This window comes from Hakea prostrata, chromosome 1, assembly GCF_041222555.1.
Source record: "Hakea prostrata isolate BN-2017 chromosome 1, UWA_Hpros_2, whole genome shotgun sequence".
Classification (NCBI taxonomy): Eukaryota; Viridiplantae; Streptophyta; class Magnoliopsida; order Proteales; family Proteaceae; genus Hakea; species Hakea prostrata.
The window spans coordinates 35,302,484-35,317,282 of NC_142600.1; the positions used below are offsets into that span (position 1 = coordinate 35,302,484).

The following is a 14,799-nucleotide window of genomic DNA, read 5'->3' on the forward strand; positions in this document are numbered from 1 at the left end:
TAAAAGCCAAAAATTTCATGACGAGGTCTTAGGTTCGCACTCGGCCGCATCTTTATTAGTAATATTCCAATCCCTTGGCACCTAATATGAAAAATAAAGCCACCTGATTGGTCAATTATAGGCATAAGATTTTTCGGTTCAAAGAGTTTTTTTTATTAATATTATTTAACTTTTCGATTCAAAGTCCTTTTACCAACAAAGAGGTGAAAAAAAGAAAAAGAAATAAAGGGTTCGAAAATCTAAATATCTTAGGCCCATGGACATTCTGAGAGCCCACGAGTCCACGACATTCGCGAAACAAAAAGTCTAAAACCCTAGGGCCTGTAAATTCGAATGATAAACCCTAAACTAAAGAGCATAAAGTGCTTACGATTTAGCCATTTCCGGTGTCTGGTTCTCTATTGACAGCAGATACAGAATGTCTTCTCTCTATCGCCTTATCTACCGCCGCTTCTGCACCGCATCCCTTGCAACGACCGTGACAGAGAAACCTCTGAACACAATCGTTCTTGATCTTTTCAGAGAACGTAACTTCGACACTCTTGTCAGCAAATTCAAGAAGTCCTCCGAGTCCAGCCGGTTCCGTTGCAAGCACAGCATATACGAGGCTACTGTTCGTCGCCTCGCCTTGCATAAACGATTATCAGGCATTGAAGAAATCTTGGAGGAGCAGAAGAAGTACAAGGATATCACTAATGAAGGCTTCGCGGTCCGGCTCATCTCTCTTTATGGCAAATCGGGCATGTTCAGCCAAGCCTCTCGAACGTTCGACCAATTGCCTGAACTAAAGTGCCCGCGCACTGTGAAGTCCTTTAATGCCCTGCTCAGTGCTTGCGTCGACTCCAAAAAGTTTGACAAGGCCGAACCACTTTTCCGTGAGCTCTCTTCTAGCTTGTCCATCGAACCGAATCTTTACTCGTACAACATCATTATTCAGGCTCTATGTCAAATGGGTTCACTCGATTCTGCACTTTCAGTTCTCGATGAGATGGAGAAGGGTGGTGTGAATCCGAGCTTGGTTACTTTTAATGTTCTTCTGAGTGCATTTTACGAGAAGAATCCGTTTTCTGATGGCGAGAAGATCTGGGCTAGAATGGAGAACAATAACTTTGTTCCTAATATTAGAAGTTATAATGCCAGGATGCGGGGACTTGCTCTTGCAGGCAAAACATCGGAGGTGGTTGAATTAATTAAAGTGCTAGAAACAAAGGGAACAAAACCTGATATTTATAGTTTCAACGCTCTGATTAAAGGACTTTGCAACGATGGGGATTTAGAGGGGGCCATGAAGATACATAAAGGACTCACCGGAAAGGGTCTCATTCCGAACGCATTGACCTTTCAGACACTTATTCCTTGCTTCTGTGAGAAGGAGGATTTCGAGGTGGCTCTTCAGCTCTGTAGGGAGAGTTTGAATCGTCAACGCCTTTTGCCTGCGGAGTTGTTACAAACTGTGGTGGATGGGTTGGTCAAGAAGTCAAACATTGATGGAGCTAAGGAGCTTGTGAACCTTGGCAGAGAAAGACGCTATGGTAAAGCTCTCTTGAAAATGCCTGCTGATGCGGAATGATTTCACAATTTGCTTCATGCTGTGCGTAAGTAAGGTTCATTACAATCCTTTGAACTATTTTGTTCCATTCGCACGTTATGATATTACTGGATTCATTATTTCATGCCTTCTATTCCAGTTGCCATTATGGGGTGGCTCTGGTTAGAAACTTCTCTTCTTGTTCGTACGGCAAATTTAACTGATCCGATCACAGATTTTCCCCCTTTTGGTTTTTATTACATTTGAAAATACGAAAGAAGGGACTATAATTATGTTACATTGTGTTATTGACTTCATCTTAATGTTTTATCCACCATCCTGTCATTGTTAGTTGTAAAAGCATGGATTCAATTTTATGTTTTCAGAGAGGAAAAGGAGGTGTTAATACTGGAAATAAATAGAAGGTTCTGCCTTTGTTCTCGTTTTAGCATTAAGTAATCAAGCTGAATTACTCTGCAAAAGAGCTATTGAGGTTTTTTGTATGTAAAACAAACCTAAGCAATATGATCTACTTTTTGAAGTAATTCAATAATCTTGATGTGCAATACAATGAAACAGGATTATTAATGGACGCAGATAATAGAAAATAAAGTAGTAGTTATTCTTGACAAACTCAACTGATTGACAATCAGAGAAACGGCTTCTACCAAAAAAAAAAAAAAAGGACAATCAGAGAAAAGGTTTTCAGATTCTAAAAACAAGAAAGAGTATTTACTGAAACCTTGCAATTCATTGATGTGAAAGGGGTTCTTAACAATGTTCTATGTACTCGACGGAAGTTGAATGGATGTCTCTTTCATATATATTTGTTAGTTAAGCCTATTACTTTGCCTATAACATTACTATGAATTTACCTACTACTAGCCCAAGAATGTCTGAAGTTTACAACTTCACGTGTGCAATCCATGGAAAGACTTGTTACCTGCCAAAAAGTCCTAGCTAGCAGTAAGTGCTAAGTCTACCTAATTATTTGTAAGCATTATAACTATTTGTTCTGACATGTGTATATGCAAAACCCATTCCCCTCATTCCCTTCTAGCTGTCGTCTGTTAGTTCCAATAGTTGAACTTGATTGATTAGTTGCCCACATTGTGTCTATGATTACAAAATCCAAATCTATCTTACATCCCCATGCATCATTGTATGGGTCTAGAAATAGTTTAAATATTAATTGAATGGATTCTACGTGAACATTTAGAAACCTTTGAAAAATTAACCTGAAAATGCCCATACATGGATGGCTGGTTATATGGTTAAGATAGGTTAGCAGGCATGGAGTGATTTCAGGCAGAAGTATGGTGGAACCAATTTCTCTGTTTTTGATTTGCATCATCTGCAAAATTGAGAAAGATAGGATGTGCTAGAACAGAAGAGGTTGTAATTTTGGGATGGCTTATCACTGTTTTTGGAAGTAAACTGGACCTCATTAGTTTCAACCAGTAGAACATGGTTTTACTTAATTGTTGTGGAGTATAACATTTTAGGGATTGGTTGTGCAAAAAATCTCTAGAGGTGCAAGTAAATATCCTATTAGCTCTAGGAATTGCAGCACCGATTAAGCCAACTGTGGTCCAGCAACTGGTCATTGCAGGAGGTGGGGAGCCTTTACTTTCTCTCTCTCTTCCCCCCCCCCCCCAAAGGGGGTTGGTTGGGTTTGGAGTTTTGGGGTCTTCAATTGAATAACCATATGGAAGTTGTGTAATTTTGTAAGTGCAGTGAAGGTTTGCTGTGCTATGGCTCTGACCTTTCCCTTCATTTTTGTCAATTTATGACTTACTTTACTAAACAGAATGTTTAAGATAAAATTCAAACGTTGGCTGGGGGAATGGTATGGTGTGAACCAGAATTCAGCTACTGGCTGAAACCCTGGAGTGGGCCCCACGGCCACTCCAAAGTGGCGTGTGTAGGGCTGGCCGAACTCTCTTGGAGGGGTGCAGCCCTAATTATCTGCTGGAATTTAATTTCAGAATTTTGGATTTAATTTTTGGAGTCTAGTCTTATCTAAAAGTCTTAGTTGATCTGTTAGTTGAGTTCTTGAGTCCTTATGAGTCTTTCTTTAAAGTTGGACTCTTTTAGATAGTCTTTTTGTCCAATATGAGTTTTTGATTCTTGGGATTCTTCTTTAAAGATAAGATACCCGACAGTCTTTATTTATAGGAGGAGTTCCTTAGTGTTTTAAGTCTTAGGGGAATCTATTTTCAAAGAGATTCCATTAGATTTTTTATTTATTTATTTCAACAGTTATGATTAATGTGGTGGGATCCTAATCTATGTAAAAGACACACTGAGTCAAGGTCTTTTAGTGGCTATAAATAGCCTATTTTTTTCTTTGTATTCCAGAAGTCTAATTTTATTGAATAAAATTAAGGATCCTGGCCGTTGAGGGTACCACAGTTGAGTTATCAATAGTCTTATTCAAGGATCAGCATCTCCATTAAGAATTCAAGCATCTTCTTCCAATCTCCAGCATCCACCAACAACAGAAGTTTTTCCAAGTAAGTAGAGTAGTCACAGGCTCACAGCCCCTTGCCCCGTCTCCCCTACCATAGCAGCCGTCCCTCCAGCCCCTCCCCCGCCTCCTACACCCATCGCACCCCCTCCCTGCCTGTGTAAGACCCTAAAACCCTCCCCCTTGCTGTCACACCCCTGGCAGCAGCTTCTCCAACCCCCGACGGCCCTTAAATCCCCTTCTCCAGCGCCTTGTGATGCCTGCTGGTCCCTTCCCTGCACCTCCCCTACCTTGCTGCCTCTTCTTTCCCTCTCCTCTCCATCACACCCTCTCCTCCCTCTCTTTTCCCTTGCGGCAGAATCTGAAAAACAGGGAGGGGAAAAAAAAAAGAAAAGAAAACAGAAAGGAAAAGAAAGAACTAGAAAAGAAAAGAAAGCAGAAAGAGAAGTAAAAAGAAAGCAAGAGAGGGGGGGGGGGGAGGAAAAAAATAAAGAAAAGATAAGTTGAGGAAGATCAAGGAAGAAATAGAAGAGATCCATTTCCATATCTATCATAAGATTCCTTCTTCAACCCAATTCTATTTTGAAACCCTAATTCCCTTTGATCCCATATTGATTCCCTATTATTAAATAGACCATCCCATCTAGGTTTTGAGCTTTCCCATTTATCTTAGGTTGATCCTTTTCATCCCACCTTTCCTTATCAACTCGTATCACTCCTAAGATATTCCAACAACTTTCTTAGATATCCATAGGTATCCTATTAATTTTTTAAAATATTATTTGCTAGAAGATTCTCTGGGCTAACCCTCACTTTCAGAGAAATCTTTCAAAAAACTGATGAGCACATTTATGTGTTTAATCTTAGGGCATAGAGCATGCATTTTACACATTTGAAGCAGAGCTATATGGTTTTTTTTTGGTAGATATTAGGATGTTTTGCGAGTTAAGTGAATATTTGGAGCTTTCGGGTATGATACATGTTATTTTACACATCAAGAGGTCTGGTTCTATTTTTCAAGTGCGACGAGGGTCCAATTCTATGCATGATGGGCTAGAAGAAGATCAAGATGCTAGTTTGGGCTGGATCATCTCACTCCAAGCATATTATAGAAATAAGATAAGACAATTTTGATCGATGGTTGAGATTAGTTAGATTTTTTATTTTATTTTGTTAGAAAAAGGAAAAATTCAAGTGTATGTATGGGGTCCACAAGTAGTCAAAGATTGGGATCTCCCAATTTCTCATTTTTTTCATAGATTTTTTAAAATATTTTATTTCATTAGTTTTTATTTCCTTAATTATTTTTCTCTCTCTTCACTTTTTATTTCTTTTACCTTATTTAGTTCCCCCCTTTTGTTTTATTTTCACTATCCCATTGCCTATGATTAGTTCATTTCTATTTTTTTCCCTCTTTTTTTCCCCACCTTTCACTAATTCCATATTTATCTATTGATTTTTTCTTTTCTTCCACTCATTTTGAATCTCACTCTCTCTTGGTTCCATTCTTAAACGAATTTATCTTTCTTTATTTGTTTTTTTCCCGTTTCTTTATTTTGTGTATCCCTCATTTCTCTATTTATTTAATTATTATTATTATTTTTCTCTTTCCTTATTTGTACCCTTTTCACCAACCCCTATAAATATCTCTCTTCTCTTAGACTTAGGTTATACTTTCTTTTCTCTTCAATTTTCTTTTAAGTTTTTCTCTAGTTCTTTGCATGTTTGTTGGGTTCAATATTTTAGATTAATTGTTTAGGTTTCAATTTTTTATGTAATGCAATATTTCTTTAAGTTGTCTAGTGTCTTTAATTTATGAAAGCGTATTTCTTATATTTTAATCAATGCAATTTCGAATATCATGTTCAAGTTCCAAAGGATTCGTTTTTCTTTGGGTTTAGCAATTGCAAATTTGCTCTCTTCTAGATTTGATTGTAAGGGTTTGTTGGATTTCGATTCAATTATTTAAGATTTCAAGAATTCAAGTAAGTAGTATTTGTTAGTAATCATCACTCCCCCCTCCATTCTCGCTTTTGTCTACCATTTTCTATTTTTAATTTAGGATTTACCTTTCAGCACTTTATTATTGTTTTCCCATTTCCCTTGGGTTCTTAATCAAAGCTGCCTACAATTGTGCTTATCTTTGGTTAAGGTTCCCTTTTTGTTTATTGTTTTGTTATTTTCTTTCTACATTTTTCTTTCTTCTCTTTAATATCCGTTCCCCCCAGGCCCCATTAGTGGACTATACATTACGCCAAAGGATGTCAAAGTCATCTTAGTTGCTTTCCCCTTCCCTCGATCCTAAGTTGACACTCAGATTGCTTTCCCTTTTATTTATTTATTATTCGCATATTTTATTCTTTTTTTTATTTCCTTTATTTATTTATGCAAATTTTTTTATCAGATGGTGAAGGTTAGGATATGTCTTATTTTTACTTCGAATTCAACTCTATTAGATGCATGTGTTAGGACCGCTTAATTTAGTTGAAGTAATTAATTAAAAACTTTGAATATTCTCACTCTTATATTACCATTAAGAGATTAAAACTTGAAGTGGTACATCTCCCTAAGATCGACCCGTTTGCTACACGATACCGTGTGCTTGCGGTTATTTTAAATTCATGAACAAGTTTTGGCACCATTGTCGGAGAGGTATTAATCCATTTTTTGGGTTCTTAATACATTGAATTTTATCATCTTAATGGTAATGCAAGAGAGAGAAAAAGATATAAAATGTTAATTAATTAATTACTTAAACTAAATTAACATTCCTTAAACTTGCATTTAACATAATTAGATTTGGAAATAAAAATGAGACATTCTAATCATTCACCATCTAATAAAAGAAAATGCATAAATAAATAAAGACATATATGATAAATAATTCGATCAGCTATGATGTACGGTGCAGAGTGTTGGGCTGTTAAAAAGAATTATATAGATAAACTCAGTGTAGCAGAAATGAGGATGCTAAGATGGATGAGTGGCAAAACTAGACTGGATAAGATAAGAAATGATCATATTAGAGTTGGTTTGAGAGTAGCTCCCATAAGTGATAAGTTTCGAGAAAGTCGTTTGAGGTGGCACGGCCATGTTCAACGAGACCTATAAATGTCCCCTGTATGGAGAACTGATATAATCCATATTGAAGGAATTAGAAGAGCTAGGGGTAGACCTAAGATAACCTTAGGAGAAGTGGTGAGAAATGATATGTATAGCTTAGGCTTTGTATCTAGCATGGCCTCGAACATAATTGATTGGAGGGCAAGAATCCATGTAGCCGACCCCATTTAGTTGGGACAAGGCTTATTGTTGTTGTTGTTATTGATAAATAAATAAATAAATGGGTAGTAATCCAAGTGTCAACTAAGAATCGAGGGAAGGGAATGCAACTCAGATGATTTTGACTGTGGATCCTTTGCTATACCTTACATTCCATTGATATGGGGAAAGGATATAGAAGAAAAAAAAATGTAGAATGTAAATAATAGAATAATAAATAGCAAAACAATAAATAAGAAGGGAACCTTAACTAAAGAGAGGCACGACTGTAGGCATCTTTGGTTAAGAACCCAAGGGGAATAGGGAAACAATAATAAAGTGTTCAAAAGTAAATCCTAGATTAAGAATAGAGAGGGGTAGACAGAAGCAGAAATAAAGAAGTGGTGGGGGGGGGGGGGAGAAGATTACTGATGAATGCTACTTAAACTCTTGAAATCTTGAATAACAAAAGAGAAACCTTGATCCATTTGAAATCCAATTGACGCTAACAATTAGATCTGGAGTAGACCAAATTTGCAATTGTTAGACCTAGAAAAAATGAATATTTTGGAATTTGAAACTTGAAATTGGAACATTGAATTCGAAGTTGTATTGATTGAAATATAAGAAGTACATTTTCATAGATTAAAGAAACTAGACAACTTAAAGAATTGTTGCATTGCATAAGAAATTGAAACCTAAACAATGAATCTAAGATATGAAACCCAACAAGCATACAAAGAAGTAGAAAAGGTCTAAGAAAAACTAAATACAAAAAGAAATTGTAACTTAAGTTTGATAGAAGATGATATTTGTAGGGGTTGGTGAAGAGGGTACAAAGGCCACATACCCCGCCACTCCCTCACCCTCTGGAGATCCCTCAACCTTGCTTTCCCCACCCAATCCTTCCTCATTAGCTGCCACATCCTTGCCAACCCAAGCTGTACCCTCTGTTGGACTGGTGTTGAAGACCTTGACCACCTTTTTTTCTTCTACCCTTTCTCTGGATCTGTCTAGAGTCTTGCCATTGCTTCTATTTGGCCTAGATCTAGACATGCTTATGGATTTGCTAGAGATTGAATTGGGTCTTGAGAACCTTCTCTGGCTCCTCGATTTGCGACCGAGTGGGGAAGCTAGTCTTTGCTGCTACTGTTCATCACATGTGGTGGGAACGCAACATGCGTAGATGGACATCCAAATCTAGATCTCGTAATTTGATTTGGAAAGCCATCTATTTTGATGTTTTTCCTAGGTTATCTTCTATTCCCCATACCCCTGTTTCTAACTCTCCAAAGAATATGTTTATTGTTAGTTCTTGGAGTCTTAGATCCTCGTTGTAGTCGTTCCCTTGACTGTTTGCTTTGCCCCCCTCCCTCTTTGTATCTTTGTATTTCTCCTTTTTTTCGGTTCTTTATTAAAGTTTTTATTCATCCAAAAAAAAGAAAAAGAAAAGAGAAACAATAATAATAAAATAATAACTAAATAAATAAAGAAATAAGGGATAGAAAAAATAAAGAAAGGGAAAAAAATAAAAAAAGATAAACTTGTTTGAGGATTGAATAGAGAGAGCGAGAGAGTGGAAGGAAAATATAATATGGAATTAGAGAAGCATGGAGAAAAAAGAAGAAGAAAAGAGAAGGGGGAAAAAAGGAAGAAAGAAGCTAATTGTGGGCAATGGGTTGGTGATTAGAAAACAAAAAAGGGGAAAAAAATAATTAAGGTATAAGAAATAAAAAGGGGGGGGGAGAAAAATAATTAAGGAGGGAAATAAAATTTAATAAAATAAAATATTCTAGAAAATCAATGAAAAAATTGTGAGATCTTAATCTTTGACTGCTTATGGAACCCATATATACATTTGAATTTTTTTTAACAAAATAAAGTAAAATTATAATAATTTGAGCCATGGATCAATTTTTCTTCTTTTATTTATATGATTTGCTTGGAGTGAAACTATCTAGCCCAAAATAGCATCTTGATCCTGATGCAGAATTGAAGACATTTACGAAAGAAGAAGCCCATTGGGTTAGGCCCATCAAAGGCCTAAAGTTGTCACCTGAATAAGCCCATGGCTTTCATGGGCTAGGGCTATTTTAGTGGGTTAAAGTTAGCCCACATATGTTGAACTTCATAGTTTAGACCTAAGCCTAAATCTAGTTTTTGGAAAGTCAATAAAAGGGGCTTTAGTTTGAAAATAAGAGAACTCATTGTCAAAGGATTTCTCCTTTGTCAAGAGTTAGTAGTTGAGTTATTAATAGGTAGGTGGTGTTAGCTAGTGGTTAGATGTTGCCATTAATGTTTATGTCTCTTTAGAATGCTATATAAAGAGACTTATGTAAGTAGTGAAAAAACAACTTGTGAAATGAAATCAAATTGCTTGCTAGCATTCCTCCTCTTGGAGAACCCTTGTGTTTGATCAAGGTAGATTGGTGTTCGATCCAATTGATCCACCTTGCGGTGAGAAGCTCGGGTGTTACATGTTACTTTGTTGTCCTTATTGTTCTCTTAATTCTCTTATATTGTTCCATCCATTCTTCTTTATAGCATACTGCTGTTTTGACAACCTAGTTAATCCTTGTTCTTAAACCAATACCCTTGTTCTACCACTTCGATTTTCAGCCTTCCATTATATCTGAATTTTATCTATCTTAAGTCTATCAAATCTGAAGTTGATTCCCTGTGAAAGGTCCTATTTGGCTATTATTTTGATCATTCAAATACAGTACTACATTAGATCCTCTTCTGGCTCGTCATGCAGAGAATCGGGCCCTCTTCGCACCTAAGAATTGAATCGGATCTCTCAATGTATAAAATAGCATGTATCATACCTGAAAAACTACAAATATTCGTTTAGCCCCCAAAACATCCTAAAATATGAGCCCCCCCCCCCCCCCCGAAAGAAGAAAAAAAAAGACACCAAGGTAGCTATGCTTTTAACGGTGTAAAATGCATGCTTTATTTTATAAGATTTCACACATAAATGTGCTTATCAGAAACCCTAGCCCTAAAATTGGGTTTACGTCATGGTAGGGAGTTCCTACTTTTAAAAGCATAGGAAACTCAGAGAGACATGTTTTACAGAGGAATTCTCAACATTGGTGTTGGTCATTGGTTTATAATGGCAATCATTGAAAAAAAAGGGACTTGCGGTCCTACTGGACAGTTGCTGTTTTCCATTGGATTGAGTGCACATCCATTCAATCACAATCCTAATGTCATAGTTCATTGTCACATCTGAAAGCCCGTTCCTTGATCCTAGCTGTAATATTTGCTTGTTGAAGCTTTATTCCTTCTACTAACAACTCTGCTCAGGCCATTTTATTCAGGCCATTATGGAGTTTTGGGTTTAACATTTATGCCTGGTCTCAAAATTGAATTCCGCCACTGTATTCTGAGTCAAGTCTACTTCTGCATTCAGGTTTAGTGTTGCCATTATTATTATCAGTTTCTTTTTTTGAAGTTTATTAGTCCATGGTTGTTAATATGTTGCCTTGGTTTTTAATCCCCTTGACAGCCAGGGTCACTAAGCCAGCTTTATGTTTTTGTGAAGGAATTAATTACTCTGGACTACATTTTCTCACTTTCAACTGTGTTTGGCACCAAGGAAATAACTTGTAAAAAGAAACTCTGTTTCCTACGTCAGAGTTGCATTGTAGTTAATTTTTCATGATGAAAGGGCATTTTGCACACATGATAAAGGAGAGACTTGAGTAAAGCTTGAGACAATAAAATTATGTTATTACATTCAAGGTTATGAAAATGTACATTTGTCTATTCATTCATTAGGTAACCACATGTATATTTCTCCCCTATGGGTTGATGCAGTGAGTGGGGCCCAGAATTGTGTAGGTTAGCTACATGTTGGTAGCTGCTCCTTCTTGGCTTGCTTACAAGTTCTGTGGGTAAAAGAATTTCACTATTTGAGTAATCTGTCTTTGCAGCTGTTATATGAGTCGATATTATATAAATTGAAGATTCTCTGGCCGTACGGCGTATCATTGAAGCACTCATAAATCCAGGTAACAGATTTCACAATTCTGGGTGCCTGAGAACACCTTTGAACCATTCAACAGAAGCCTTAGGGATTCTTGTGAGGTTTTGCTTGTAGTCAATGAAGTATAGCCCAAAACGGACACTGTAACCATAGTTCCATTCCCAGTTGTCGAGCAATGACCACACAAAGTAACCACGCACATCACAGCCATCTTCCCTGTTTCACCCATTCCATTTAATTAATCTGATATAAAAACTGAACTTTGAGTGTATGATTCTTTAATGAGCCATTTTTAATGGCAACCAATAGGTTCAATACTGAAACCATACCAAGGGACTGACTTAATATTACCTTATAGCAGTAGATAAGTTGGAGAGGTAGTCCCTGTGGTAGTGAATTCTTTTGTCATCTTGTAGAGCTATGCTTAGGGGTGTAAAATGTTTGTTTGGATCATCCATTCCTGCAACCAAAAGCCTTATCAACTTCATACCTGAGAAGTAAAATGTTCAGTTACTACAGAGGTTAGACTTCTCACCATTTTCTGTTATAAAAACTGGTGGGTTCCCATATTTATCCTTCACATATACTACCAATTTCCGGATACCCCATGGAACGATGTGCAGCCAGCTGGAGGCAGCCTATAAGGAAGAATCCAGGAGAAGAATCTTCAATTAGTATCTCTTGCACAAATCATGACTACAATTTCTTAGGATTAGGAACATACTGTTTCTCCGATTGTGACTCCACCCTTTGAAACTACATTGAAGACATTTAAGGTTGAGTGACTCAATGATTCCATCTTCAAAATGCAAAATCTATGTATGGGAGTTGCTTTAGAGTCTTACAGGTTGCAATAACAGCTGCGTCAGATGAAGCATCCTGCAACACCAGTTTCCGGATCCTGGTTCTATCATTTCGGGCATATGCTGTGGTGTAATGATTCAGACCTACAAAATCCAAAGAGCCGAGCAACCTTTGAGACATCTCAGGTGTGATTGTAGGGAGCCTGTCAGCTACTAGATTCTGCATTGAAAGTGGGTACTCGCCAAAGAAAATGGGATCCAGGAACCTGTTGTCATAGGTTTGTTTCTTACATAAATCCAAATTGAATTTCAATGCATTAGATGAATTTGACTTGAATGTAAAGATTTTGTTAGTATACCATCCAAGCCCGAAATCCAGAGCTCTTTGCACAGCATCCTTGTCCTCATCAGTATCAGATATTGGTTCATACCATTTTGCATCAAGTGAGATTCCAATGAGGCCTCCTTGTCTTTCCTAGAAAGTTTGCCAAAATGGTTAATATGCATACCCTTGTATGTGTGACTACAGGCCCAAATTAATTCCCACGTCTCTCATATTCGGAGGATCAGGAGCAACACTTGTATCCCATCTTAAAGCCAGCATGCATTTTTTGTTGCTTCTCTGACCATGTAATCCCTGAACTATTTTGGTGTTTTCTGAAGCCCTATTTATCTACTTTTCATTGCTCACATGTTTACATAGTCATGGGATCATCAATCATCTGATCGAGCTGACAGTTAAGTCTTGTAATTCTCTTGTCCTGGTTCCCCAAGCTTTGGCCTTATACTGTTTTAATTAGATTTATGGCTTCACAAGGGCCCCAGACTTTTCTACAGCGTCTGTAGCCCCAAACTTGAATTTTTTTTGGGTAATACCGTAACACCAAACTGAAGATGAGGAGATTGTCACCTTGAAGTGGAGTTGATAGGTATGAAAAGCAGCAGCATGGGATAAGAGGATATTGTGTGCAACAACATATGGTTCTGTGGATGATTTGCCATACTTGCAGAACAAGTGAGCAAGAATGGAGCACCTCCCTGGAGCTTGAACTCCTGTGTCATAGCCTTGGATTGCAAACCCGTGTGGCTCATTGAATGTTATCCAGTGCTTAACTCTATCTCCAAAAAGCTTGAAGCAGGTAAAAGCATAATGCTCAAAGTCTTTTCTGCAGGAGACAAGATTACTTAGAACTGGAAGCACTCTATAATCTATCCAACAGTAACTGCAATGAGTGACAGTGCTTACACTATCTCTTCGCTCAACCATCCTTCATATCTATCTTCAAGCGCCTGTGGAAGATCCCAATGATAGAGGGTAACATATGGTTGAATTCCTGATAGAAATCGAATTCAGAGGACTTAAAAAAGTAATAGAAAACTTGATGGAATTTTTAGTAGAGGAGCATTGTTTGGATTGGAGACCTTTTTCTAGCAGAGCATCTATAAGTCCATTGTAGTAATTTATCCCATCTAGATTTAGTTCTCCCGTGCCGTCTGTGAAGAATGAGTTTAGATTTGTGAGAAGAAAATTGAAGAATTTGGAGAGAAGAGGTTACAGTAGTCAAATGTTGGTAATCATATGAGTCTTACTGGGGTAGATTCGTGGCCACGATATTGAGAATCTGTAAGAATCCATACCCAAGTCCTTCATCAACGCTGTATCTTCCTGCAGATAGGGATTGTTTACTTGTTTTTTTTTAACTCGTTTGCTTTGAGTCATCAGTGTAAAAAAATATCTTTGTTTGACTAAAATGGTAAAAGGTAAACGTTCTTATTCTTATACAAACGCTACCCACCATTGTAAACTTTATTTTGGGTCCCTAGAAACATCAATCTGATGGGGTGTTATTTTCTTAATTATCAATCAGATGTTGAAATCATGCTTCCCAATTAAGACTCAATTAAGCCTAACTAAAGAAAAATCTACCTTAAAACGATGGTACTGGTCCACTGCAGTGTTGGCATTGCTGAAGTCCAGTATCCTTCCTGTCAACATTTGATGCCTTCAGTGTTCTTCAAAGCTGCAGTTTTCAGTGTTGAAACCAACTAAGTCTTCTGGGTTGGAATTCATACCTGGTCTTCTGGTGAAAGTGTCCCATATGCTGTCTCCCTTGTTCCCTTCGTTCACACCCCCTTCAAACTGGTTTCCGGTATGGCAGAATTATCATTTGAAAAGAGGGAAAAACAATAGAAAAGGAAAAGAAACAGAGAGGAGATGATTGATACCGAACCTGGTATGCTGAAGAAGCTGTTCCAAATACAAATCCTGGTGGAAAGTCTGCTCTGCCGATGCCTTCGGAGAATGCCACAAGGCAAGAAACTGAGAGCAAGAAAAGAGTTAAGTTCATGGTTGATATCATCTCTCTCCTTGTGAGGGGAATTTTCAGACTTGATTTATAGAGGACAAGACAGGATCAGGTGTGTTAATTGTGGTGGCGTAGAAGCAAATAAGGTTTTGCAGATGAGTAAGAGCGACTTTTACTTCTTTTCTCTGCCTTGCTGAGGTTGCTTTAATCAGCTTAAACAGTTTTTTCTCCTTCCTTGCTTTGTGGACACGTTACAGAACATCCTCCAACAGTGAACAGAGGACGGAGGTGTTTTTGGGGAAGAAGAGCACTGTTGCGTGGCATATGAAGAAACGCGAAATGGGAATATAGAAAGTCGTTCTATGCCTCCATTGATATATATATTTCGCCTTGTTATCTTCTCCTGTAAGAAGCCATCGCTGTTCATCAGAAGTCAA

The 14,799-nt window shown here is 37.5% G+C and overlaps 2 protein-coding genes across 4 annotated transcripts; one reads left to right on the forward strand and one right to left on the reverse strand.

The window, feature by feature from the left end:
- The first annotated feature begins 280 nt into the window (after nucleotides 1–280).
- On the forward strand, nucleotides 281–10,916 carry LOC149028852 (small ribosomal subunit protein mS78 (rPPR3a)-like). Its single transcript, XM_089139202.1, has 2 exons — nucleotides 281–1,599; nucleotides 10,810–10,916. Exon 1 carries the CDS (start codon nucleotides 419–421, stop codon nucleotides 1,568–1,570), a length of 1,152 nt encoding a protein of 383 aa, XP_088995328.1. The 5' UTR covers nucleotides 281–418; the 3' UTR covers nucleotides 1,571–1,599; nucleotides 10,810–10,916.
- Nucleotides 10,917–11,288: 372 nt separating this feature from the next.
- Nucleotides 11,289–14,516, reverse strand: BGLU41 (beta glucosidase 41). 3 transcript variants are annotated; one of them, XM_089139190.1, is made up of 13 exons: nucleotides 14,288–14,516; nucleotides 14,130–14,196; nucleotides 13,984–14,042; nucleotides 13,647–13,722; nucleotides 13,479–13,550; nucleotides 13,303–13,390; nucleotides 12,967–13,222; nucleotides 12,416–12,531; nucleotides 12,099–12,322; nucleotides 11,978–12,009; nucleotides 11,789–11,891; nucleotides 11,605–11,713; nucleotides 11,289–11,469 (listed from the first exon to the last, which is right to left on the reverse strand). In XM_089139190.1, the coding sequence occupies exons 1-13, from the start codon at nucleotides 14,414–14,416 to the stop codon at nucleotides 11,289–11,291; spliced, it is 1,512 nt and encodes a 503-aa protein (XP_088995316.1). In that variant the 5' UTR covers nucleotides 14,417–14,516. The 3 variants fall into 3 exon arrangements, with proteins under 3 accessions (XP_088995316.1, XP_088995311.1, XP_088995321.1); XM_089139185.1 differs by having other exon boundaries at nucleotides 12,099–12,531; XM_089139195.1 differs by lacking the exon at nucleotides 11,289–11,469 and having other exon boundaries at nucleotides 11,601–11,713.
- Between the last annotated feature and the right edge of the window lie 283 nt (nucleotides 14,517–14,799).

Coding starts and splice junctions, on each gene's coding strand:
- BGLU41 (XM_089139185.1), bottom strand. CDS start 14,416: ATGATATCAACCATGAACTTAACTCTTTTCTTGCTCTCAGTTTCTTGC. Junction 14,043..14,129: donor CACTTTCACCAGAAGACCAG/GTATGAATTCCA, acceptor AAATGTTGACAG/GAAGGATACTGGACTTCAGC. Junction 11,470..11,604: donor AACTTATCTACTGCTATAAG/GTAATATTAAGT, acceptor TGGGTGAAACAG/GGAAGATGGCTGTGATGTGC.
- LOC149028852 (XM_089139202.1), top strand. CDS start 419: ATGTCTTCTCTCTATCGCCTTATCTACCGCCGCTTCTGCACCGCATCC.